Source organism: Haemaphysalis longicornis, unplaced genomic scaffold (assembly GCF_048455015.1).
Source record: "Haemaphysalis longicornis isolate Haplotype H1 unplaced genomic scaffold, Haemaphysalis longicornis Haplotype H1 scaffold_1, whole genome shotgun sequence".
Lineage (NCBI taxonomy): Eukaryota > Metazoa > Arthropoda > Arachnida > Ixodida > Ixodidae > Haemaphysalis > Haemaphysalis longicornis.
Genome location: NW_027526203.1, coordinates 401,637,428 through 401,662,699, shown reverse-complemented (window position 1 = coordinate 401,662,699; position 25,272 = coordinate 401,637,428). Strand labels below are relative to the sequence as shown.

Here is a 25,272-nt window from a genome sequence, read left to right as displayed (position 1 = left end):
AGCGGAGTGGACTCCATTTAAAATGCATGGGTACCAGACAAACCAACAGAAATGGTCTGTTGTAACCGAAAGTCTGTTGTTGCCGGATCCGCTGTAACGAGCGTAGACTGTACAACCACATCATTCTATCCCACATTTCCTCTTCTCTCTTTTCACCCACCTGCCCACATTGTCCCATCTCTCTCAATATCTACCACCTTGTCTTCTACTGCCCCCAACACCCACATCCCCCCCCCCCCCCCCCCCTTCCCCTCAGCAATCAATGGCAGTCCAAGCTGGAGCACCAGGTCGCCCTGGTGCGGCGCGCACTGGAGGCAGCCCACCCAGACAAGAGGCCTCCTGGACTTGGGAATCTAACCACACTTTTCTACTCCTTCCCCCTTAAGCTCAATAAACGTTTTACTTTCATCCAAATAAGCAATAACAAATTCAGCACGCGGGATAGGCACACATGGGCAGGTCGCTAATCTATAACGCCGGTCGTGGAAAAAAAAACTAGCGCCAATACATTGAAATTACAAACTCAGTACGCCTATTTCTCGAAAGCATGCACGATGGCAATGCCCAATTTTTGCGCTCAGGCGATACAAATTTGAATAAGAAATAAAGTTTTTGTCACATATTTGTAAACAAATCCAATCTGCAAGCGCATTTCCTGATCTAACCGCCAGATGGCTTTTCTTGGAAACATTCTAAGTACAATAAAAATGGGCTCTGAAACTTTCGAGCAACATAATCAATTTTAAATAAGTGCAGAAACAAGATTTATTCAGCTGAGCTGCAGATAGCTCCCATATGTCCCAGGAGGGCTAAACAGTTACTCTCTCTCTCCTTTTAACCTCAATTGTGTAGACACAGATGAGAATTTGAGGGAGCCCTTATTTTATTTTGCAGTATTTTTAATCAGCTGTCCGCCTACCGCTATGATAATATAGATTTTACCATAGCCTATAAGTGTTTCGGTTAATAAAAAAATTCCGCAAACTGAACTATCAAAATATGAACTACTTTCTGATTTCCTTTGAATTTGATATTACGAGGCAGATTGTTTATTTACAGTGTGCCAAATGCATGCACCAATGGTCTGAGAGTTCTTGAAACTTAGAGAGGCAATAAAAAGAGTACAACTTCACTCCAATCGAACGACTGTCTCGTCAGATTAACTATAGTGCCAGTTTTGATATGAACTTCAATCAAATAATTTATACAATAAGGAAAATAGAAGAAAAGTTGGCAACTCACCAGCTATACCTGCATTTAAGAGAGAACATTTATGTTTCTTAATCTATGAACTTAAGATTTACATATTCAGTTTATTTGTGTAGTGTGTAGTGATTTATTGCCTAAGCAGCCCAAGTTTAAATTTACTGAACATGTTATGCCAGTAACCTGCACCCAAATTTTTTACACTGTACACACTATAAGTTGGAACACTTTAAATGAGGAATTTTAGCATTGTAACTCACCAGCTATACCTGCAGTTAAGAGAGAACATTTATGTTTTTAACCTATGAACTTAAGATTTACATATTCAAATTGTTTTGCACCCTGAGAACCACATGTGTAGTGAGTTATTGCCTAAGCAGCCCAAGTTTAAATTTACTTCACATGTTATGCCAGTCACCTGCACCCAAATTTTTTACAATGAACACACTATAAGTTGAATACTTTTAAATCAAATTTTAGCATTATTACAGCCAGGGCCATAGCCAGAGGGAGGGGTTTGGGGGTTCGAACCCCTCCTGAAATCTTTTCCAGGCAGCACACAAGCAATACTTACTGTTGCTTTCGACAAAACTACCCCCGTCCCAAAACACATAACCCCCCCCCCCCCCGAAAAAAAATTATGGCTACAGCCCCGGTTACAGCAAAAGCTAAAACGTCAAATATTTGGTCAGAAAGTACTGCTATTTATAAACAAACAAAATCTTGCATAAACAACAGCAAATGCTATACTCTTGTAGTTTTATTGTTCAGCCTACAAGCTTTGGAATGCAGCAAAAAGTATGTGAATCTGACCAGTAGATACCAAGGTATTTGGCCTTCAGTGTTACTCACTGCAAAATTACATTTTTGCACTCTGCAAACTGAATGAATAAAACTTTAGTGACGATTCGGGGGGCTCGGAAGACTAGCTGGGCAAGAGGGAACGGAAAGGGAGTGGGATGGCAAACTACATTTTTGCTTTCTGCACTAGTACTAGGGTGGAGAGTTACATCAATACTTTTTGCAGCAACATTTTAACTGAACAGCATGCACACGTTAATTAAGAAGTCGTTTACGTTAACTCAGCCTTCTTTGGTTAATATTCATTTCCTGGGAGTTGCGTGCGTGAATGCAAGGTGGATGAGGGCACACAGATTTTTGTCTCAAAAGCACAGTCTTCCATGACGATCACACAACATGACGGACACGAACTGAATGCCATCGGGAAAAAATGTAGTGCAACAGCCTGATATTTATATCAAAGGCACCAGTAGAACAGGGGAGTAAATGAACAGAAATTAAATGTTTTGTAATATGAATCTCTGCTACCGCATTATACTTACAAATAAAGTAAATGAGCAATGCATCTGTGATATCACATTGCAAGCCAAGGCCAAATTAGGAGAGAGGGACAAACCTTCGTCGGGGGGACATGGAACGGCGCCTCCGCCTCTCTCGGCTCCGACTCCTGAAACAAAGCCACTTGTGTTGGCTAACCCTTTCTTTGTTCAGGCCATGATTAGCTAATCTAGTAGTGCTGCCCATGACATTTTTTTTTACCACTCAACAAGTTGCTGTTATTGTCTCCTAAAGGACCTACCACCCGTAATAGGGTGACAGCTGTTAGCAAACCGTCAGTTCACAAACAACCCCCTTTTATTTTCAAATGTAATTCTGAAGCAAATAAATCAACAGAAACTTCTGTGTGCACATCAAACCATTTTTATAAGCTGAACAACCTTCTGTGGTATTGCGTGAAATTTTAAAGCGAGAGCCTTAAATGACCCACTGACTGAAAAAATAAGCACCTGGCATCTGTAACAAAAAAACCGCTCCTTCCTAAAGTGTTCCATTGCACAAGGCGTTCTATAGCCCTTGGCATTCTGTGGCACGAGCTTGAGCAAAAAATACGGCACCCGGAATCGGCTTCCGTATAGGGGAACAAAAAGAAAAAAAGAGGAAGGACTAGAGGCGTTCCATACCACAAGGCATTCTTCAACAGTGCAAACTAGAACTCGGGAGAAGTGAGTAGTGGTTACCCACGCCAGTGCACCACCGATGAAGGAAGCGGAAGCAACAGTAAAATTCACCATCGTCGTCAACTTCCCCATTACACGGCAACAGGAACAAGCAGCAGCGCAAGGTATAGGAGGCAGATTGAAGCCATTTGAATATGTTCAGGTGGATTGCAAAGCAAAGCTTCTCAAATGACAAGATTACAAAGCCCTTCGACAACACGTGGCGGAAGCAAGGCATCTCAGGCGTTCAACTGGACATTCGTGCTTTCGCTTTCCCATATCCGTGCGCGAGTGTCCCGATTTTTTTTTTTTTTAATGTACGACATTTTTCTCTAATCTTGCAAGGAATTATTCTTGCGAAGAACATTGTTCAGTAACCTCCCCCCACATAGTTGCTCCACAGCCGACAGGGTGGCCTGTTCCACCAAGGCCATGGGCAGTCTTACGATCAAGACATCGCTCTTGCTGCTACCAGTCGTCTGTTGGCGCTGATTCAGCACCAGCAAGGAAACATTGCCACTCGTTTGGTTGCCACAGCTGCTGTGCGGTGGTACCGGCATGCTGATGTGGGGTTGATTGGCTGCATCAGCATTTTAACAAGCCCGCAGGTCTCATTGAAGTGCACTGGCGACACTGGCCGTGTGTGCTGGCATATCCTTGATTCAGCACTATAGCGTTCCCCATTTTTTTTACTATCAGGTTTAACACGCTGACGCAACGCAGGCGATGAGGCGCGTTGTAGTGGAGGGCTACAGATTAATTTTGACCACCTGGGGATCTTTAACATGCCCTAAAATCTCAAACACACGGGCATTTTCACTTTTCGCCTATATCAGAAAAGCAGCCGCCACGGCTGGGAAACCAACCCGCGTCCTTGGGCTCAGCAGCACAACGCCAACTATAGCATTCCCACTGTTCTCGTACCGGCGAACCTCATTGCACTGCCATATGAGTGGCGGCCATGTGGTTAACGTGCCAGTAGTGTGGTGGTCTACGCTGGAAAGGCAGGTTATGTCACCGTAAGAATCCCGGGGACATCCTCCAACGTCAACTGAAGTGAAGAGCTAATGGTGAAACCCACGAGCATGGCAGTGGAACAAAAGAACAGACAGAAAACCTTGGAAGGCAACTGTCTTGTTGTTTAGCAACAATTGCATTTTTCTTTAAATGAAAAAAAGACCACCCTGTTTTACAGCTAACTGTAAGTTGGACTCAACATCTCTCATCTTATGCAAAAGTGGGAGTTTCGGAGAGGAAAGCTACATTTTTCAAAAAGAAAAACTGATATACAGGTGAAAATCGCCCGAAGGACTAACAATTGTCAGGTATTTCCCAGTGACTGGAGAAAAAACACCCACCTGCTACGAGGCCTCGGGGGCAGAGGGGGCCCTCGTCGACGGCCAGGACTGCGCGAACGGCGCCGCCTCCGTTCCCGGGAGCGGGACCTGGAGCGGCGCTTGTCCCTGCCACGGCTCCGGCTCCTGTGGCGTCCATGGCCACGGCTCCTGCTGCGGCTCCGGCTGCGTCTCTTCTTGCTGCCACTGCTGCTCCCGCTGGACGCAACAAACGATACACTTTAGCAGCGGGTGTCTCGGTCACGTGCATCGCCTTGCAACAATACGCCTGCTCCCAAAGTAAGCTGCAACCTGTTGGCTGTTGCCCCTGAACATACACTATGCAATCTTCGAAGTGGCTACAGCAAAAGCAATCCAAGAGCGTACCACACTTTTGAAGAAGCAAGGCTCTGTTTATGGCCTGGCCCGTTGACACTGGACGCTGAGCCAAAGCAGGAAATCGCAGGACCTTCCTGGGAGCTTTTTGTTTACACTGTGGCCTGTAAGCAGCAATGCCATTTCAGCCGTAACTACATTCATATACGAACACAGTAAGGCTCAGGCTAACCTACGACTTCCCACTATGTAGCTAAAATCTTTCCAAGTCTGCACGTGCATTCTTTACCCATGTAAACGTTTTGAGTTGTATGATGCGATAAACTCAACCTCTTCAGTTATCTGAAATTTACCTTTCTGTTGCGGACTCGGTGCTTGCACCAGGATTGTTTTACCAAAGCCAATTCTTGTATCACCATAGAGTACAAATTTGGACACGATTGACACCTATATTATATGCAACACCCGTGCAGAGAAATTTCTTTGCACCCTTAAGCAATTCACTGCTAAAACCAGTATGCAGCTAGGCGCAACAACAGATTATGGACTGCCAGAACAGGGAACTGCTGGGCTACAGACTACAACTGCTTGAGCTGTTTGCAGACGCTGCGCTTTGCCCATTCATAGTTATGTACTTAAACATACTAGTACTTACAGGCATACCCCAGTGACAATTGAAAGAACTTGGGCACACAAACAAGGCTTTCTATGGAGCAAACCAATGTGCTTAGTTTTTATTTTTTAATAGACAGCACTTGATGTACAAGCAAAAACATCTATTGACTGCCACCCATTTCAAGGGCAAGAAAATGCTTGCTATGTGCGGTAGAAACTGGGTTATCGCAACCAGCTAGTCACAAACCTTGAACTTGATATCACTAATTTGATCATTTGTATTACGATTGCATAGAAGCCTACAGACGCACTAGTTTAAGAGCAGAACATGCTTGAAAGGAGCCTTTGTAAATAAGCCAGGATTTATACATACTTGTTTTTGAGTAACAAACTACGCTGCGAATCACTGCATTGAGTTCCCCAACACTTGCACTGCAAATGCTGCATGCCGCAAGATTTCGACAAGTTTACTTGGGGACAACTGAAGAACGTAACTACATTCAAATGACCTTTTATCACGTTTAGGTAAATGACAATATACAGTCCCAATCGAAATGCAGCACAAGAAGAGACTTCAAGTTTGACACACTCGGGTTCTTTCTCCACTGATTGGCTAATGAGACCCAGATTACGCGACTGGCTCAGGAACGAATAAAAAATTCACAGAAATCAACGGCTGTAGTAGCACAGAGCTCAAGCACATCGCGGAGCCATTGCCCAAGGCAAATGAGCCACTCACTGCCGGTTCTCTTTGTCTGCCGAGCCTTTTGTTCCTTCCTGGGAGGAGCCTGCTTGCTGAAGGCTGCCTGCACCATTCACCTCCTCCTGTTGAGATTTTGAGCGCGGAGAGGATCAAAAAAGCAGCCCCAAGACACCCGTGGAATCCGCCAGGCCAGAGGTCAGGGTCGTGTACGTTGGTCAACAGCGAAGGGGAAGGGATGGAGGAAAAAAGGGGGGGAGAGAAAAAATGAGCAAGGACCGGCTTACAGGGGGAAACAGAAAGGCGCATCCCGCCACCAGAGGAGGGTGTTGGGACACGCCTACAATCTGATGGCCGAGGGCAAGCGATCCCTCTCTGAGGGCCACGTTGTGAAAGACGAGGAAGAGAAGGGCAAGATCGGCAAAGAGAATCGTTACAAGGGTTAATCCCCGACCGTAACCAACTTGCAGCGTCACCACTCAGCTCAGCCCTGCATCAGATGTTCAAGAATGGTCAAACATGGTGCTCAAACATGGTGCAACGATGCAAGCGTCACAGATTCAATGAGAGACACTGCAACTTGAGTGTTACCTGATACATCGTCCTGGAGTACCTGAAAGAGACGGGACCACACACTCCATGCCACCGTGTCCATTCACAAGCATTCACGCACCACACCTACTGGTTTACAGCCACAAGCAGTTAGGCAGAGCTTCTTGGTATAAAGGGCCCTGATTACCAATGAAACAGTATTGGGCTACGCCTAAACTGGAATGGCCAAGGGAAATCGTGCAACTTCAGAAGAAGAGAATTTGCTTTTCAAACCCTTCACACCATACAGAGCAGGCACTCTTGTGCTTACACTAGATGACCATAACCTAGTTCACACAGCTTTTCCCTCTTCTTAAAGAGAATTAGGCATCGTGGAATTATAAAGCATTTCAGAAAGCTGCCTACACGCTACCATAATGTAAGTAAATGCACAGTTTCAATCAGTTGCAGTGCAAATAACAACAAATGCACAGCATCAGCATACCAGAATGCAGGTGCAGTTTAAGCTACATATTCTGCAGTGCAGAGTGCACATTGCACAGTTCGTTTCTCCAGGACTTTTATGAAACACCACTGGCTACACAGGTTCTCTGGCAACAGCTGCACTGCAAGTGTCAAGCTTTTCCCTAAGTGACATGCCCTCTCATACATTGGTAAACGAAACTGGTCTGCACAACAGCCACAAACTTGTAGCACAGGGGAGAGCCTATTTAACAGCAAGCAAAAAGCAGCCACACGTCACCCGTACATTTTCCACGCACACTTACACGGAAGAGAAAACACATGGGTTCTTCAAACGACCTAGAGGAAAAAAAAAAAAAAGGCTCCAGGGGAGAGAAAGTAGCCGCGAGTGTCTCTGTTCACGCATGTTTTCATTTTGTTTTGCGAGAAATCAGCCTCCAAGGAAAATGGCTTCGCTGAAGAGTTTCAAACGTGGGGGAGGGGCGGCAGCCATCTTTTCCCAGCCATCCCTGAGACAAGAGGAATGGTACACCATTTCAGAAGCGAGATCCTGGTCGATGTCGGCTGCAAAATGCGCGCTCCTTACAATGTCTCAGAATGATGCTTCTTTTAAACTGACCAAAAAATGCCACCTAGCAGCACTTAAGAAAAAAAAAAAATCAGATGAGGCATGTCCACTAAAGGACTGCGCTATGATTATTTTCATCATTATCTGGCATAAGCATTAAAAGCTGATGCTACTACATTTAACAGATAAGACAATGTTAAAACATACTAAGCACTTTTACTCTAAAAAAAGCTATAAAATGCTATTACAGAAAAGGAAAAGAAAAAAAAGGAAGTAAAAAAGGGAAAGAAAACAGGTCAAGTGATGATGCCCTTCAGAGGTTACTACCTTCTTCCAGTGTCCCAATGGTAGCTAGGGAAGAAGTGCTGGTGTCTAGTGTGGGGGGTCTATAAGACACAAAGTGGACACATTATGTAGAGGTGGCGCCCCAGGACTAATGTCAACAAAATGCAAACATTCTTTAGAGATAAATTATCCTCAACAAACAAAAGGTGCAGCACATTCAGCAAGGATTAAGAATGTTGACAAGAAAGGTCATTCACAATAAATGAATAATCTTTAAAATGCTTCTTTTACAAATATGCTTTGGCTGCACAATAACCAAACTTTACCAAGACTTCTCTTACAGTTTACAGAAGTTCAAAATGATTAATTTCTTCTCATTTCCATTCGTTAGCTCAGCAATGCTACATGCACACGTTTTTACTAGGAACAGACAACACAAAATCTACAAGTCAACAGCAGTACAATGCACAGAAGTAAAAAAATCACCTTTCGGTAGGGTGCCTCCAGCAAGGCCTCCACGTCAAGGTCATCTGCCATACCTCCTGCAACGAGACACAAACAGTGGTTTTGGAATAAGAAATCACGCCAAATTTTCATGCCAGTACTAGGCATTTCAGAACTTTAACCATTACATACAACAAAACAATGACATGAGCCACCTTTGAGGACCTTTGGCTCCAACACAGCTATTCTCGCAGCCAGCTGATCATTTTCACTCAGAGGTGCTAGGCTTGTGCTTCTGCACAGCAGAAGCCTCATCCCATACCCCTTCAGGACGGCTCACAGGAAGCAAACACAGCACCAGGTTGTTCAGGCTCTCTCTTTTGGCAACATCGGTGCACACTGGTCTTTGCACCGTCATCCACACCTTCCGTCAGGCTCTCAGTTTAGAGGCAAAGCAGTAACTTGGGAACATGGAAACTTGAAAATTACAATTTTATATCCTGAACAAAACAGGTTTTGTTGCTGCTAAGCCATTTACAACACAAATGTGATACCTCGGCTAGTGTGCCATTTGACACAAACATTTTGCACCCGCTGAAATTGGGGATTGAATACAGGACTTTGCCCGAGGCAATTCCAGTAACTACTTCACTGTACATGCTAGGCAGACGGTTATGGGAGATTGATAACACATTTTTTCCAGTCTCTGACAGCATGCAGCCTACCAAGACAGTGCTCACAAGTTGTAACAGTTGCTTTGTGAATTTGCCTCAACTTTTTTTAGAGGGGGATATCATGGCAAGTTCGGGCCGATAATTTTTCACTCGGCAATCTTTGCCTTTGATTTTAAAAACAGCCTAATCCAAAATAGTCATAAGTGACCGGAATTAAACTTACTTCAACTGAGACTGGCACAGTGGTGGCAGAAGAAAAGCATTTTCGTGCTGCATTTAATCAAAGCACAATGTGAGCAAACTAGTCTACCAAAAGCTTAAAAAAAATTGCATGCAGTGAAAACTATTTCAAATCAAGAACAAAAGCACTGTGACTCATGTGCAGATTTTGGCACTTATAAGGTCCTCCAGGTGGTCTAAATTAGTAGCCTGCCAAAATGCCACAATAGCCCAGGTCCAGCTGCAGCATGAAAAACGTTAACTTGAGTAACAATAGAACTAACTTGTTAATTTGGCCTTGTATGCACTAAAATTTCATTGAACTATGCAGAAAATCTAAATGAATAACTTCTTTAGTTACTAAATTCATGGTTGCAGTAATCAATTAATCCCAACGCCTACAAGATGGACATAATCTGAATTTGGTAGAGCAACAGACAACCGCCAAGGCCAGAGTGGAACAAGCAACCGCTGGTTCACATGGTCCTCATTCGTGTGTTTTGAACAATTCCGGGGTTGTTTTTGGGGAGTGGCTGCCTGCGCACAAACAAGCCCCTGTGGCGAAATAAGGGCTCCTCGAAAAAGTGGCTGGTGAACCCACCACCACTTCATCTGTTTTCCTTATTAAGTACATTAATTGTTTGAAGTTTACACTAATTGGCACCCTTGTTATTGGAACAAAAGCAGTCTTTTGACTGAACCAAACTCTTCACAGTCCCTTGAACATAAACAAGCGAAAATAGGGTTCTTTTTTATGCAAACTTGCAGATTGTTCAAAGAAGCACCAAATGTGGCCATTTTCAATTTTTTTTATCTCTATGTTAAAGCAAAGATTAAAAATTTGGACACTAGATGGGTTGAGATGTCTCAACCTTACCCCTGTGTGCAGAATTACACATTGATTGATTTGATTGATTGATTCTGGGGTTTAACGCGCCGACGCAACGCAGGCGATGAGGCGCGCCGTAGTGGAGGGCTCCGGATTCATTTTGACCACCTGGGGATCTTTATCGTGCGCCGAAATCTCGTACAGACGGGCTTTTGCTTTTCGCCTCCATCAGAAAAGCGGCCGCCGCGGCCGGGAATCGAACCCGCGACCTCGTGCTCAGCAGCGCAACACACATTGACAGTCACTGTTTCTTTTGATATCATCGACTGTACAACTTGGCAACAGAAATACAAGCTCACTTGACCCAAATTTTAACCAAATTACTCACACCCTTAAAACAAAAATATATTGTTTCAGCATGTAAAGGGGCCTGAAGGCAAAATACCCCTTTGGCTCATTCAAAAGACTAGTGCCAATAACAATGATACAATATTATCACAAACTTCAAAACAAATAATCAAGATATTAGAGAAAACATACGAGGCACAGGAGAATTCCCAACCACTTTCCAGTGATGTCTCTGCGACATCACAGAACCTTGTTTGTGCGATTGACAGCCGCTGACCTATGCCACCACAAAAAACATGATTGGATCCACTAGTTCTGTTCGATCACATCACTTGAAAGCTAATGTGCAGTTAACACTGAGAACTGTTTTTAGTGCTGGCCAATATTACATCACTGTAGCACTTGCATTTTTTAGGTTAAAAAAAAGTATTTCGTGGCTGGGATGGGGCTGAGTGAGTTACCAAAGGCTGGTTTTTTTAAACTGAATAACGCTGTTTTATGTATTCATGGCCACTTTCAAGCATTTAGGTATGGTTACCAGTCATTTCATTGCAAAGTTAGTTAGTTGAATCTTTTATTTGAAAGGAAGGCCATAGCCAATGAGGGGGTGGTTGGGGTTGGGATGGGAAGGGGGGTATATAGAATATGATCTTAGTTCGCACTTCGCACTTCACAGTTCACACTTGGTTCACACTCAGCTCACATTTCACACTTAATTCACATTTCAAACTTATTCACACTTCACAGTTTTTGAGTCAGTGTGACGGGTTAGGCGTCGCCCTGCTAGACGACTCGCGCCAGACCACTCTTAATTGCGAAGCTAGCAAGCTCCGAAAGAAGCTCACCGCGGTCTATGTTGTCTGATATATCAGGGAAGGTAAAGAAAATTTCACTCTACCAATTCTAAGGGGCAGCTCACACAGGCGGACCACTGTTGATACAAGAGAATGCCGTTACGATACATTCAGGCAGGGGCACGATAAACCTCTCCCTGTTTGTAAACACCGCAATGCCACAAAACGCACGTGCCTGACTGCGGCACCTACTGGCGGCTGCGAAATGAGGCGATGGTTGGCAGAATGCGCACCAACAGCCACACCGTGGGGTTCCCCCCCCCCCCCCAAAAAAAAACGATCTGCCATCACTTGCTGCCTACAATATGTGAACGGTGGGAGTGCAGCTAATGTCGTCAAACCTCCATGAGGCGTTTACCTGGACCTACAACCTCCACAACACTCCTGCATACCATACAGTCAACTGGCGCACATACTACTGGATAATAGCAACAGCCTGAAAAACATTCTGAAGGTTGGCGCTCTCGTGACGCGTTCCATGAATGTTTTGCAGGCTGCTTAGTGTTGGCTTGAAACCAAAGCCGGACTAATTTTTCTCTTAGGGGCCCGTCCATGCAGGGGCTGCACACCTACAGCGAAAAGACTGCCACCACTGCTGGCAGTCTTCCATCTCATCCTTAGCTGTGCAACACCTGAATAATGGTAGGAGGTGCATATTAAACATTTCAAATGTTCAGCTCAGCCACAGTCTGAACTGATCAATGTTAATGCCCATAAGTGGCACCAAACACCATCTAAAATAGTCGGCGACTCCAACAGCCCATCAGCAACTGTATAAACAAGCTGTATCAAATAACGCCCCCAGCGACAGCAGGGCACATTAAATGCAGTCTTTCACGCTTGTCCACGGGGGATTAAAAGAAATGCCAATGGAGCACACCAGGTCGCCATGCTAGCTGCACCAGCCTCCTGCGTGCATGACCCCAGAATATAGTAGTACGCTGGCACGGAGCTCGCTTGCCCGAGGAAGGAAGGAAAATTTCAATACAGAAAGTTCCCTGTTCATTTGAATGGCTTTGGATATACAGCTTTTCTTTCATCAGCAGCATAGGCTAGACCAACATGCCCAGTGAGTGCTCACTCAGGCACTGCCTTCACTAAACAGAAGTGTGATGAATGTCTAATTTAACCTAACATGTTCCCTCTAATGGTTTTTAGAATATTCAACAAGTTTCTTCTTGGCCGTACCCAACCAAAGGTGTATCCAGACTGCTCTTTACGGCGATCAGGTTATTGGCCAAGATGGAAAGGGGGTGTTACACGACCTCTGGGTTTCATGGTGTTAATTCTCAGCCGGGTGGAGGGGCCATCGAACTCTCAATAGGCAAAAAATTATTACCCATTGCACTCTGTTAAGGTGAATGCTCATCGAAGATCTGGTGATACAGAATTTCAAACGAAGGTACAATCTCTTGATGAAGGGCGTGCTGCGACTAGCCGTCTTTCCCTCGGCAGAATTACAAAGTACTAAGGCATCTCGGATTAGCTGCTTGAGCAGCTTTTAACTTGTTCAGGCCAGTTGCACACCTGCTACAGGCTGTGCTTCCGTAGTTCTTTTGCACTGCGTGAATGAATAAATTCAGGATTGTCACCTTATTCATTTTTTTACTCTAAATGCACACCAGCCTCGGGAGCACAAGCACGCGGCAAGCTTATTGTAGCTCACACGATGCAATTCAACCTCCATCAAGCTCAGTGGCGACAGAGCGTAAAAAGTGACCTGTGCCTCAAAATAAATGACCTGCGTTGCTTCTTGATCAAGCATTTCCTCTAGGAGTAAACCACACTCTCAAACACTCTGGAAGAACTGCACATGCCTGCAGTTTAGCGACTTTGCTGCCAGACGGTGCTGCATGCATCAGAGGTTCGTATCGTGCGACAGCAGTTATTACTGGCTCAAATTCATCCGCGTTGAAATGCGCGGAAATGAAAATTCTCAATGAAGTGTAATTTGAAAGTATAAAAGATATCCATGATTTGCAAAACCTTCTTGCCTGAGCAAAAAGGTTTCGCAATTTAATAAAAATTCACGGCGTCCACGTACGATATTGTCTGCACTAAATAGCCCGCTCTAGCAGGTATTGTCAGCTAGAACTGTCAGGAATTCATGTGACCAGCACTTCAAAGTACGAACAAAGCCTTTTGCGTCACGTTAACGACGAACGCGGCCCACGTAATGGAACGTTACACGCGCTAGCTGCGCCGCCTTTGCTGTGGAAAGCTGCGCAAAATTAAAAGACGCTAAGGAAATGCACATCTTAGGCTCAATTCCATTAGGTTAGTTTTTGCGATTTTTCAAAGAAAGAAAATCAGCCATCTCATAATAGACGTTCACAATAATGACCGACGTCGCAAATCAGGTGTCGTGCCTGCACATGCTGTATTACTTTGAATCAATGGTGCCGCTCGATCTTGCACAAAGTAACTTCGCAATCAATGAACTAATTCCCTAGAAGCAAACCCAGAAACAACACCTAAAAAGTTTGTACATACAGGAGGCAGCGTTCGCTAATTAAAACGCCACTGGTGAATCACATCACAACCGGTCATTTTCACCTAAAAGACATACGAACACACAAGCATAGTTTGACACAAGCATTAAATGTAGATTATTTTCCATACCTCCCAAATAAGATTGTTCTAGGAAAATGGGCAGGAAAGTAGCAATGTGCAAAACACGGCGACTGCAGCAACTCTCCAACAACCAAACAAAATGGCGACGGCCAGCAACACCGACGGGGTCTCAAAATGTGCCGGAAGGGAGCTAAAGCTGCTGGCTGCAAGGCTACGGCCACTACGGCTACGCGTTGCAACCCTCGCAACGCTTGAGACCACAACACCCAGAATCATTTTCGTATCACAGGCACGCTTATTTCTCACCTCACAGACAAAAAAAAATAAAGGAAAGAAATTTAATTTTGTTAAAAATGTATTCTTTTCCTTAAAGTGGTAAGCGTAAGGTGCTTTATTTGCCTGCAACAATAAAAACAAATTAGCCAGTTTAAAATATTTGTTTTTACAGAAAAATCGTTGTTTTTATCTACTGTGCTCGTCGCAAAGTTATAGATGATTTTTGTGCTAAATAAAATGTTCATTGGTGAGCATCGCATTGTCTTTCTTTACCAGCGTTCTAAAAACGACCACCGTTGGCATTTAATTCCGGGCAGAACTGACTTGCTTTTCGGTGTCGTTTTGTGATGCAATATCAGGAAAGTTCTTATTTAGCTCTCGCTTGGTGCTGCTTCGGTTCTGTTTTTGTAAGTGATTGTCAGTATTTTGTGTAAATCATTTACGTATGCAAAATTTTTGATACGGTGCTGCAGTAGTGAGTGTTGCCGCTTTAAAATTGCACCTGATATACACGTGCAAAACATTGTAAATAGAAGTTACTCATGCTGCCAGGAATGTCATTGTACTGCGCAGGTTTTCAGCCCTGTCATTATTTGCCTTACCTATATTCTTCGTAAGTGTAAGACGCTAGGCTGATGTTTAGAGTATTACCATTGGTATTGTATCTAAATATTTGAGGGCTAACCCCATGAGGCACTGTTTGTTTTTCTTTTCGGCGTGGTTGGGGATAGTTGTAAACAAACATTCCCACGAACCTACTCTGGTGGCGAAAATGCAGGAATAGTTAGTGAAGTGTGTTAAGGGAGCAAGCTGCATGGGTTCCGCGGTTATCCATATGTTGATTCAATACAACATTCCAGGTTTGTCAACGCCTTGGCCGACGGTTCGCGGAAGTCGTCTGTGCTTCTCACTTCGTCTGACGTGAAGTGCAGCGGTGAACTCGGCCCGCCATAGCCTTGGCATCCAAGCTCTGAGCAAGAAGTGAGGGGATTCTTCTTTTAATCTTGCAGCGGCCGTGACAAGCAATACGACAGATTTTAGAACTGTCGCGATGTCTTTGCTGGTTATAGTTGTCAAGCAACGTGGATAGAGGGGCTGATGTTTACGCCGTGCCTTTTCGTTGTTGCTATTGTAATAGTAGCCTAAGAAGTGTGCCGTCGGTAAAAACGATGTAAAATTGCAGAGATGAGGTCAGATGTCATGGGAATAGGTAGCGGAAGCTTGAAAAACGATCGTGTGCCGCAAGCGGTCCTCGATAAGTGAATATCGGCCGCAGACGTTTGCGCCGCGATATTTTCCACTTCAAGCCTCCATGTAGCGGGGTCAACGCACCTCTATTTCCATTGAAATAATGGTTCATAAAGGCACCCCGTGGAAATTTTCGATCTACTGCGTCTGAAGTTTCGTCATCGGAATTTTTTCGTCCAGTGCTTTAGATGCGACGGTGTTGCTCATTCTGAAATTGTCCGCTCAACAGGACCACACGAAATAAAGCCTTTAATCCCGAAATTATTTCCTGAACAAGTGTACAAATTGTCCAAATTTTTCATATTTTTCCGTTTCAGTCTGCTTCCTTAAGTTGAATTGCTCTCGTGGAAAATGATTATTCTTATGAACACAAAAATTAAAACATAAGAAAATTTGAGGGGCCAGTTTTCACAAGACAATGCTGCTTACGGCTTCAAGTATGCTGAACAACAACGACGTAATGGGTACCAGAATGTTTCTTGGTCATAGTGCAAGCAGTATTGCAGGATTGGAAGGCAAGCTGTTCAGTATGGAGATATGCTCTGAAGCACCGTGTTCCTTTGAGACCTACTTTGCACTCTGCGTTTTCGGTTTTGGCATGGCCAGAGTCCATTGTGCAAAGCGAGCTTGCATAGAATGTGCTTTCGGCAAGTCCATAGTCTTCGTTGTGAAAACCATTCCCACTTCTTTTGGAGAAAGTGCGTTTCTGGGCAGAGTTGCTCTAACCAGCATTTTTCGTGTGGGATGCCATCTTTAAACTTTTGATGTCACAAACCGAATGGTATGTGATTTTAGCTAGTCCTTGTCCAGTATTCTTTGATTATGCATGCATTGTTTATGATGTTGATAGCTGCTGTGCAAATATGGGATAGCTTTGTAATGCATTCGGCCCTAACAGTAAGGTGTCAAAAATGTCAAAGGTAGCCTCTTTTTGCTTGCTCCTTTCTTGCAATGTTAAGGTTCTGCTGCAATAATGGGTACTATGGCACTTGCAAAGGTGCTGCGATCGTTATGTATTTGATTCCGTCCTGTGCACTTTGGGGAATCAGCTTGTTATGCTGCTACTTGAGAGTGTAATGCACTTCACTGCAGCTCTGCTGTGCTTGAAATGTACGCTGGAGTAGCATGAGCAGGTTGTGTTGCCATTCATGTGCTGTGGTGGGACTTGGAACAGGCACTTAATAATAGATGGACTCCATTCAGAATGGGCCTCCCCAATCATCAGTCCCGCGCTTGATTTTTCCATGGGACTTCCGGTCCAAAGGCAGTCCTCGTACTGCCCCTCCAGGACTGGTAAATTGAGGAGGCCCAGTATTGCCCAGGAGCTGCTGCCGAGCGTCCTCGCTGTTTAGTGTGGGCAACAAATGGTACAAATGTGGATTCCACTGCTGCCAATGGGGCGGCTGTTGTGGACGTCACCTGTGGCTTGGTTGCAGCTGCAAGCTATTGACAGGCCAGCGCGTATGTGACGTAGTTGATGCCAAGCCGCTCTCTTTGCCCCCCTTTCCCCCCAGGAGCACCCCCTGTGGCCCCGGCAGGCAGTGCCCGAGGGCCGCATGCCATGTAAGAGGGACCCCGAGTGGTGGGCAGCATTGATGGCACCGCGCAAGCAACCCAGCGGCAACAGCAGCGACAGCAACAGCAGCAGCAGCACAATGGGGCGGGGCAAGCGCTCGGCACTGCTCGACAAGGACAGCGAGGAGTACCGCATCCACCGGGCACGCAACAACCTGGCCGTCAAGAAGTCGCGCACCAAGTCCAAGCAGCGCGCCCAGGAGACCCAGCAGAAGGTGGCCCAGCTGCGTGCTGAGAACGAGGCACTCGTGGCCAAGATCAAGATCCTCAACAAGGAGCTCAGCTTCCTCAAGGACCTGTTCCTGGCCCATGCGGGCGCCACCGCCGGCAGCCGGGGCAGCGGGGCCCCCGGCTGCACCGGCCTCGAGGGCGTCGACCTGAGCTTCCTCAACGAGGACGACCCCTCCTCCGAGGGCAAAGGCGTTGTCTCCAAAAATGTGGGCTCTTAGTGGGGCTCTGCTGCACGGCCCATGGCACGTTTCAGGGGGCCTCCTCCCTCTGCCCGACTCTGTGTTTGATGTTGCAATGTATGCCACCGTCGGTAAAAGCTGTTGGTCATGTACGGCCCTAGGCTCCGTGTAGGGCTTTCGTTTTATGTATTTTTTTTTTTCTCATCTGTGCGAGGAAAGGAGAAATCTTTTGTCATCTTTTATTCCTTGAAGCCCAATTACCAACTAAGTGAATAGTTTCAAACATGTTGTTTATCATTTTTAGGCAACTATTGGGGCTAAAAAATATTGAAGTCATTTAGCTACTAGCATTTTCATTTGGTGCTGGGTATTACGACTCAATTTCTCAGAAAGTAACATTGCTATTTATTCCTCATTAAGAGCAAATCTTTTTATGCAAATTCTTTGCAACTTGCCCTCATATGTACAAGTTCACCTGTGACGAATATGACAAAGAAATGCTGGCCATCAAAACTGCATCATCAAGGCACCTAAATAAAAAGCCATTGATGTATATAGTAACCTAAAACAATACAATGCCTTGTTTTTAGTGCTCGAGAGCTGTCCTTAAATTACCCATTCAGTGACTGAACATGATAATCGCTTACCTGCTGCAAATGTAGGTAGAATTTTTAAATTTTTTTCTTACTTGTAGCAAAGATTTTGGTTAAGAAAAAAAACATTAGGTAATATAAATTCACTTCTTCGAGGCTACCTCAGCTGTGGTGCAGATACTGCTTTGGGGCATAAAACTGCTAATTTGTCTACCAACATTCGTCCCTCTTATTTTCCTGTCCAGGGCACTTTTGAGAAGTTCCTGCTGGGCAGCCCAAGACTGCTCTTGCAGCAGAAAATCAATGGGCAAATAAACTAAAGAGCTGCTTTGGCGCACTTCTGAGCAGTCCAGAATGACAGATAAAGAGAGGCCAGCTATCAGCTTGCTTGAAAGTAAGCTACACCAAGAAAAACCTTTGTGCAGAAGATTTCGTCTCTCGTTGCACATGAGCTGGCTCACTTGATTCCCATATCGAATTCTGACCTTGCATTGGTGCATTGTCTGTTGTAATCGTGCACAAAAGCAGTCTGTGGTTGGTTTCTGCTTTGTTTTGTCGTGTAATTTATGGCTGATATTTGCTGATAGAAGAATCATGTGACTGTGCGCAGGTGTGAATTGTTTGAGCGCGGCTATAATTTTCTTCCATCTTCAAGATGTTGTGTGTAGTACTAAAATTGCTAGGAGCTTGTTGACTATAATTGTTTTTAGCTGCTGTTTTCTGCATTGAAATCATATTGAGAGCAACTCTCACTTAAATAGGGTGTTGTTGATGCATGTCATTTGGCAGTTACATTTGGTGGTGTGTTTTGTTTTGAGAGGAGAAGCACAGGCAGTGCCTGCAGTTTTTGTTTTTGTTTCCTGCTCTTGTGTTGGTTGGGCTTCGTGGAATGTTGTTTGGCTTTCCTTGTTCATTAGAGCTGAACTTCGTATTTCTGTCACTGTCTTCTATTTCATTCCACCTTCGCTTACATTGTGGAGGTAAATCGCCAGGTGAGAACTGTTTTCATTAACTTGGAAATTGGCTGTAGTCAAGTTTGAGACAAAACTGAAGCGTGTACTTTGTGGTTGAAGCGTATTTATATCCGCAATTATTAGCTATGCAAGTACTGAGTTTATGCTGGTGGTTCTTATGTTTGGGGGCCACTTTGGTAAAGAAAAAAATGTACTTCCACAATACTGTCAACTCACCTGTACCGGTTTTCTAGGGATGCCAGAATTACAAGAGTTCTTCTATTATATCATTTGTACTCAAGAATGGCTGCTTTGATGGTGGTGTTTTGCGTGTCATTGTTTGTGATGTCAAGCTTTGTTTTTTGCTGCCTGCATTCTGCAGTTCTTTTGTTTGCCACCATGCAAGGTATACTACTGTGGCACGTTGTAAGCTGCTAAAACATGATGTAGCTATGTTCCTGGTGCAATTTTATGCTCTTATACCTCCCACTAGTTGTAACACACAACTTTGCTTTTTAGATTGCACCTTTTGCCTGCTGCCTGCATAAGAAAAAGGCAGTGAGCCACGTAACACACATAGTTGTCACTTTTTATTTCTGATTACGTGTATTAAATGTTTTCTTTATAAATACATATAGACATTCCACACAAATGCCTCGGCCATGAAGCAGTGCTGGAAATTTTCCCATTTACCCTGCCCAATGGGAGCCTTTATGTGTAATGTACACAGAACTGAAATGTGATGACATCACAAGTTTGAGCACCCTTTTCAGTTCTCTTGTATGCTTTAAAGGTCTTCAGAGCATTGATGCTTTGCGTTTGGCTTTGGTAAAGATTGTCCGAGCAGTTGGGACACCTTTCCAGTCTTTTGTGTGTACTGTATTTATTTGCTGCAATACGAACATGTTCAGTCACCTGGGGTCTTTAGCCAAAGTGTAGTCTTGTTGCGTTGTTTAAATTTTAGTTGCTGTAGTACCGAGAAAAAAAGTGTAGCAGTTTTACCAGTGTGGTTTACTGGAAAGTGATAAGTGTATATGTCTACCTGGCAATATTCTTTTTAAGAAGCCATTAAAGTATACAAAACTTGCAGCTGTCCGATGTCTTCAAGTGTCAGTGCTACATCTCCATCTGCTATTTCTTACAAAAATAAAGAATAATTTTTCTGTTTTATCTGCTTATTCAAAGATTTTTGCTTATTGACTTGAAGTGTAGCCTTTCTTATGTTTGCTAGTCCTTTTTTTGGTTTGGCTAAAATTAGCTTAGATATTTGTTCGTAACCACTGCTCTCTTTCAGTAACATTGGCTCAGAGTCGAGTGGAACAAGATGAGTGTAGGCAGTCTTTTACTTTTTTTCCTAGGGTTCAGCTTGAGCGATTAAAAACAACAGAAAAAAAAGAAAGCTCAGCCCTCGGCGTTCAGAGGCCTTGGCCAGGAGACGTCGCAATTAGTATAAAGACTTTTCTTTCGGCTTATATTTTTAGCTTCAAAACCTGTGCCGCGGTGAGAACGAAAATCAAAACTGAGCCGGATGCGAGGGGTGTTTTGGGCGTCGTTATCCGTGTCATCGCAGGTAGTGCAGCCTGGATGGCCAGCGAAATGCCACGTTTCGGGGTTATTTTTTCCGCAGCGCTCGCTTTGCGTGGGGGTTTGGCCGGTGCGGCATGCGCTCTCGTTTCTGACGCTCCGGAGCGGCCCATTTGCGCCCGCCCGTGGTGGGCTGCCAGTTTTACCCAGAATGCCCTGCGCGCGGTAGTCCCCCACCCATCCTCCGCAAGCCACTTCCTCGGTGGATAACACCCATGCCTGTTTCGGAAGATGGACAGCAGGTTTTTCGGTGGTGACTAAACGGACCCGGCCCAATGGATAGTTGCTTGGAGATGTACCTGGAATAACTCTGCTGCAGTGGTTTGCTTCCTATTGTGCGGTAATCTTTGGAACCAACGGCGGAGTGCAAGACGTTGTTAGGCCTAATGTCATGGGCTGTTTTGGAGGCTCGAGCTCAAAAAGCGACGCCGAAGAGGATAAACGCCGGAAGGAAGCCAATAAGAAAATCGAGAAACAGATTCAAAAGGACAAACAGATTTATAGAGCAACACACCGGCTGTTATTACTAGGTTGGTACGCTTTCTTGAACCGTTATGTTAGTGGAAATGGTTGATGGTTGAAAAAAAAAAAAAGAAAAACGTTTTCGGATATCACCGCCGGCACGGGTGGTCTCCGGCGACTGCCTTAACCGGGGTTTGAGGCTCAGAATTACAGCCGCAAACTTGAGAAACATTCCCGTGGTATCGCGGGACTGGTTCTATTCGCTATGAGATCACTCTCCTCTTCGTCACATTTTTGCTCGTGGAAGGAAATTCGGCAAGCTACCTGTACCTCCAAGAGGCGAATGTGATATCGGACTCGACTTTTCCGAATTAGCTAAGCCTAACTTCAAGTGTTCATGTTCCTGTGAATCAAGATTACATGAACAGTACTGTGCCGGGAAATGTTTTGGTAATAAGCCGAACCGTGTTTCCTTGTGCTCGAGACTTCCGAGTGCGGCACGGCCATAAGCGTTTTGAAATCAGACCGCAGCGTTCTCCCCAGTGTAGCGATTCAGTTCTTGTAAAAAAAAAAAGTTCAGTTTTATGAATTCAAACTCAAGTGTGCCGCAAAAAAGCGGTGCGTTTATTCTAATCGAAACACAAGGCTATAAATGTTGCACCAGATGGAAACCAGAATCGGCGCGCAATGGTTCGAATTACGATTGAGAGCCGCAAACATTGCCGCTACAGTTGTGTACCTGCTGCCTTAAGGTAGCTATTTTTTACTGCCACTTTTAGTTGATAACCTGGTGATTTCGTGCTATGATGTGTTATTCTCCTCTTTTTATCCCTCGAGGGGAAGATTGTGGAATGTAATTTTTGTGACTAATTGTCTCACATTTGTTTAACAATGTAATAAGTGCTGTTTTAAACCTTAAGCGAGGCTTTCCTTTTCTGGGCTGCATGTTAGCGCTGCATCATATTCAGCGCTAACATGTTTTTCTTTTCTTTCTTTCAAACTCTTTTTTGTTTGCATTTAAAGGAACCACACCACCACTTTTTTGCCAAGTTTCACGTACGCTGCTTCACGAGTTCCAATAAAATCTCCAGGGTCTTGCAAGTGCTTCTATAGCACCTACTAAAATACCTATGGGTGGTGCGTAGCCTTGTAGTGCCAACGTTTTTTGGGGTGCGGGTCTACGCGGTCGTTTTTCTGGTTGCACACTTTGTCAAAACTTTCAGCACATTTTGCAGTGTGCATAAATGTACATTCGTAAATATCCGTCATTTCGGCCCGAGTATGGCTACAGAGTTGCTAGAAACGTGATCAGTTTGGGGACTACTGGGCTTATAAGGGGAAAAAAGACTTGTCTAATCCCTCTAAATAGGTACATGCCATTAGCATTGACACAGCTACTGTTTTTTTTTTTTCACTGCACTTAATTTAGCAAGTGCAAAACCGAATGTGCTACTACAGTATTTTCATAAAAAGCCTCGAAAGTAGTGTTTTGATCAAATTACCTTAAAATCTACAATATACTGAAATAGCAAACCTTGTGTAATGTTTTGCAGGACATTATAGTGGGCAGTTCATCAAAATAAAAATTTTCTTGCTATATAGGTGCACACAGACGGCATCCTTGTGGCAGATAGCTTGCAGCAGATGTGTGCAAAATGAGCTTTGAGGTCTGTGTAGTGCTCGTGAGCGGCAGAGTGACAAGGTGGCATGAGACCTGTTCCGTGTCTTCTCTGAAGCGTGTCTGAACAAATGGGAGTCTGCCCTTGGAAGCCTTTTGGTTGCCACCTTCCATTTGAAGCTGCCAGCCCCATTGATTGCAGCTTGCAGAGAGCTGGTGTTGCAAAATACTGTTAGTTTCAGCTTGTGAGGTAGCAATCTGTGTGTGTGTTTGTTTTTATAAAATGCTTCAAAAATTGACCGGTTTGTTGAGGCCTACAGGCAGCTTGCAGGCAGATCCGTTTCAACCACTTTGTTGCATTAACGAGCTGCCAGATATAAAATTATTTTGCGAAATGCTCAGAACTTCTGTGACCTTTGTATTGTGTATGAACCCAATGTTGTGCGTTTGCCTGAAGTGCTTCACTTGTGTGCAAAAGTGTTCTTGTGTGTCACTGACCAGCCTGCTGTTTTTCTTGCCCATTGCAGGTGCTGGTGAATCTGGGAAGAGTACAATAGTGAAGCAGATGAGAATACTCCATGTCAATGGTTTTAGTGAGGAGTGAGCTTTTTTTTCTTTCTCTTTTTCCCCTTCCCCTCCTTTTCTAGTTCATTGGCCTCTGGTGTTATGTCCCAATCTAGGACCAATTCAAAGATGCTTGCATTACTTTCCTTCTTTTTTTTTTTAATGTTATCTTTGAAAGCACAAATTACTCGATGCTGCGTCCCGGGGTATGGCCAGGTGTACAAGTTACCATTGCGGTTTTTGAAAGTGTCGTGTTATGACTTCATTGCAGTGTGAAACTTCAAGTTAAAAAAAAAAAAAAAAGTCCTGACTATTCCTTTTGAGCATCTTTGAGGAGCTACTATTCACTCTATTTTCATTGCTTGATTAAAAAGTATGCGGGAGAGATGGTTAACTCCAGGAGACTTCTAAGAAGTGCTGATCCGAGGAAGAAAGAAACATGTTTTCTGTGCTACTGTCTGGCAGTATTGAATAAAGAGTGTGTTTATTAAATGTTCTGTGGCCAGAGGTTTCCTGCAATTGCCAGTCAGTTTCTTTTTTGTGCATGTGAATTGATATTGTTTTTTGTAAACTGATTAAATCCTAGGGAAAATGAGTTTGCACATAAGTAAAGGGGGTATGGACTTTCGTAGGGGCAGTTGAAGCTGCCGATATATTGGAATACGAAGTGCTATTGCTGTGTTTCAGTTGGCGACAGGTAGTTTGAAATCCAGCACCTGTGTTTGTGTTGCAACAAGCTGATGCCCGAGGAAGCAGCAGAGTAGAGCCCTGCGTCTGCTGCTTTCTCGCATCGTTGGCCAGCATAAGCTGTATTTATGAATACATTGCCTTTGGGTGCAGTTTTCTGCATTGCTTTTGCTGAATTTGGTGACTGGACGAGGCGTACTCTTCGTTCTCGTCTTAAAGAATGGGTCCGGTTTCAGGGAGAAGAAACAAAAAATAGAAGATATAAAAAAGAACATACGAGATGCAATCCTGGTAAGCAGACCAAGTTTATATTCTTTCTGCATTGGAAACATTCCTGCTGCACCTGACACCCTTTTGTGTGGTTTTATCCAGACTATCACAGGTGCCATGAGCACGCTTGTACCACCAGTACAGCTGGAGAAGTCCGAAAATCAGTGGCGGGTGGACTACATCCAGGATGTAGCCAGTTCACCAGACTTTGACTACCCTGCGGTAAGCTTTGGTCAGGTTTGCTCGCTTGGGTTGATCTGAAGCTGAGCTGTGTTTGTAGCACACACAAAAAAAAAAAATCACTTATTTCGACACTCTGAAAGGTCCTAGCAAACACACATACATTTCTGTGTCAGAAAAGCCTGTTATTTCAAATGTAGGGAGTCAAGTGTGTTGCCTTATTTGCACACCATGCAAAGCAGCTTTACAAAGCACTATACAGTCGAGACTAAGGAAACCTGATCTTGTGGATTTCCTGATCTAACAAACTAATTCAGATTCCCCCGCAGTTGCTTATACGTCTCGATGCTTTTATGAACTTAAACTAACAATGTAGATTCAGCGCCATTCCCAGTTTAACGAAGGATTTCGAGAAACGACACATTTAAAAAAGAAACAATTTTGTATATGTTTTGTCAGAATGCCGCAAAGAATAAGGGAAAAAAAAAAAAAAACGAGGCCTATTGTTTCGTTTTTGTGGGGCTCTACGAGATAAACTTGGCAGTCCCATGGCTACAGACCACAGCATCCCGGCTAGCACGCTTTCCACAATCTTGAAGGGAAAGGATGCCATCATCTATGCCGCATCGGCTGGAATTGCGTCCCCCCCCCCCCAAAAAAAAAGGAATCTCAAGACCACCCTGCACGAGAAGTTAGAGGAAGCCCTGTTTACGTGGTTCAAGAATACGAGAGCCAAGAATGTACTGCCCAGAGGGGGGAGTGGTGCAACGAAAAGTGATGCTTCGTGCATTTGCTGGGGAGCAACGACTCAGGGCAAGCCCTAGCTGGCTTTTA

The 25,272-nt window shown here is 44.3% G+C and overlaps 3 protein-coding genes across 8 annotated transcripts in view; 2 read left to right on the top strand and 1 right to left on the bottom strand.

The window, feature by feature from the left end:
- The window catches only part of Caper (RNA-binding protein 39-like protein Caper), a 30,132-nt gene extending 15,905 nt beyond the window's left edge, over nt 1-14,227 (bottom strand). The window contains exons 1-7 of one of the 4 annotated variants that reach the window (XM_077686819.1): nt 14,067-14,225; nt 8,563-8,618; nt 8,119-8,177; nt 7,529-7,732; nt 6,249-6,334; nt 4,583-4,777; nt 2,624-2,674 (exon numbers count right to left, since the gene is read on the bottom strand). In XM_077686819.1, the coding sequence (XP_077542945.1) occupies nt 2,624-2,674; nt 4,583-4,777; nt 6,249-6,334; nt 7,529-7,546 (350 nt within the window). In that variant the 5' untranslated portion in view covers nt 7,547-7,732; nt 8,119-8,177; nt 8,563-8,618; nt 14,067-14,225. Of the gene's footprint in view, nt 1-2,623; nt 2,675-4,582; nt 4,778-6,248; nt 6,335-7,528; nt 7,733-8,118; nt 8,178-8,562; nt 8,619-14,066 lie in introns of all 4 variants that reach the window. The other 3 variants (XM_077686820.1, XM_077686818.1, XM_077686821.1) reach the window with 3 other exon arrangements.
- Nucleotides 14,228-14,567: 340 nt separating this feature from the next.
- On the top strand, nt 14,568-20,243 carry LOC144155418 (CCAAT/enhancer-binding protein gamma-like). Of its 2 annotated transcripts, none has more exons than XM_077686824.1 (3): nt 14,568-14,701; nt 15,155-15,275; nt 17,057-20,243. In XM_077686824.1, exon 3 carries the CDS (start codon nt 17,099-17,101, stop codon nt 17,564-17,566), a length of 468 nt encoding a protein of 155 aa, XP_077542950.1. In that variant the 5' UTR covers nt 14,568-14,701; nt 15,155-15,275; nt 17,057-17,098; the 3' UTR covers nt 17,567-20,243. The 2 variants fall into 2 exon arrangements, with proteins under 2 accessions (XP_077542950.1, XP_077542951.1); XM_077686825.1 differs by lacking the exon at nt 14,568-14,701 and adding an exon at nt 14,758-14,907.
- Nucleotides 20,244-20,775: 532 nt separating this feature from the next.
- Nucleotides 20,776-25,272, top strand: part of Galphas (G protein alpha s subunit) — a 58,188-nt gene continuing 53,691 nt past the window's right edge. Inside the window, exons 1-4 of one of the 2 annotated variants that reach the window (XM_077686822.1) lie at nt 20,776-21,187; nt 23,265-23,337; nt 24,225-24,279; nt 24,361-24,480. In XM_077686822.1, coding sequence (XP_077542948.1) covers nt 21,049-21,187; nt 23,265-23,337; nt 24,225-24,279; nt 24,361-24,480 — 387 coding nt within the window. In that variant the 5' untranslated portion in view covers nt 20,776-21,048. The remainder of the gene's footprint in view (nt 21,188-23,264; nt 23,338-24,224; nt 24,280-24,360; nt 24,481-25,272) is intronic. The other variant, XM_077686823.1, reaches the window with a different exon arrangement.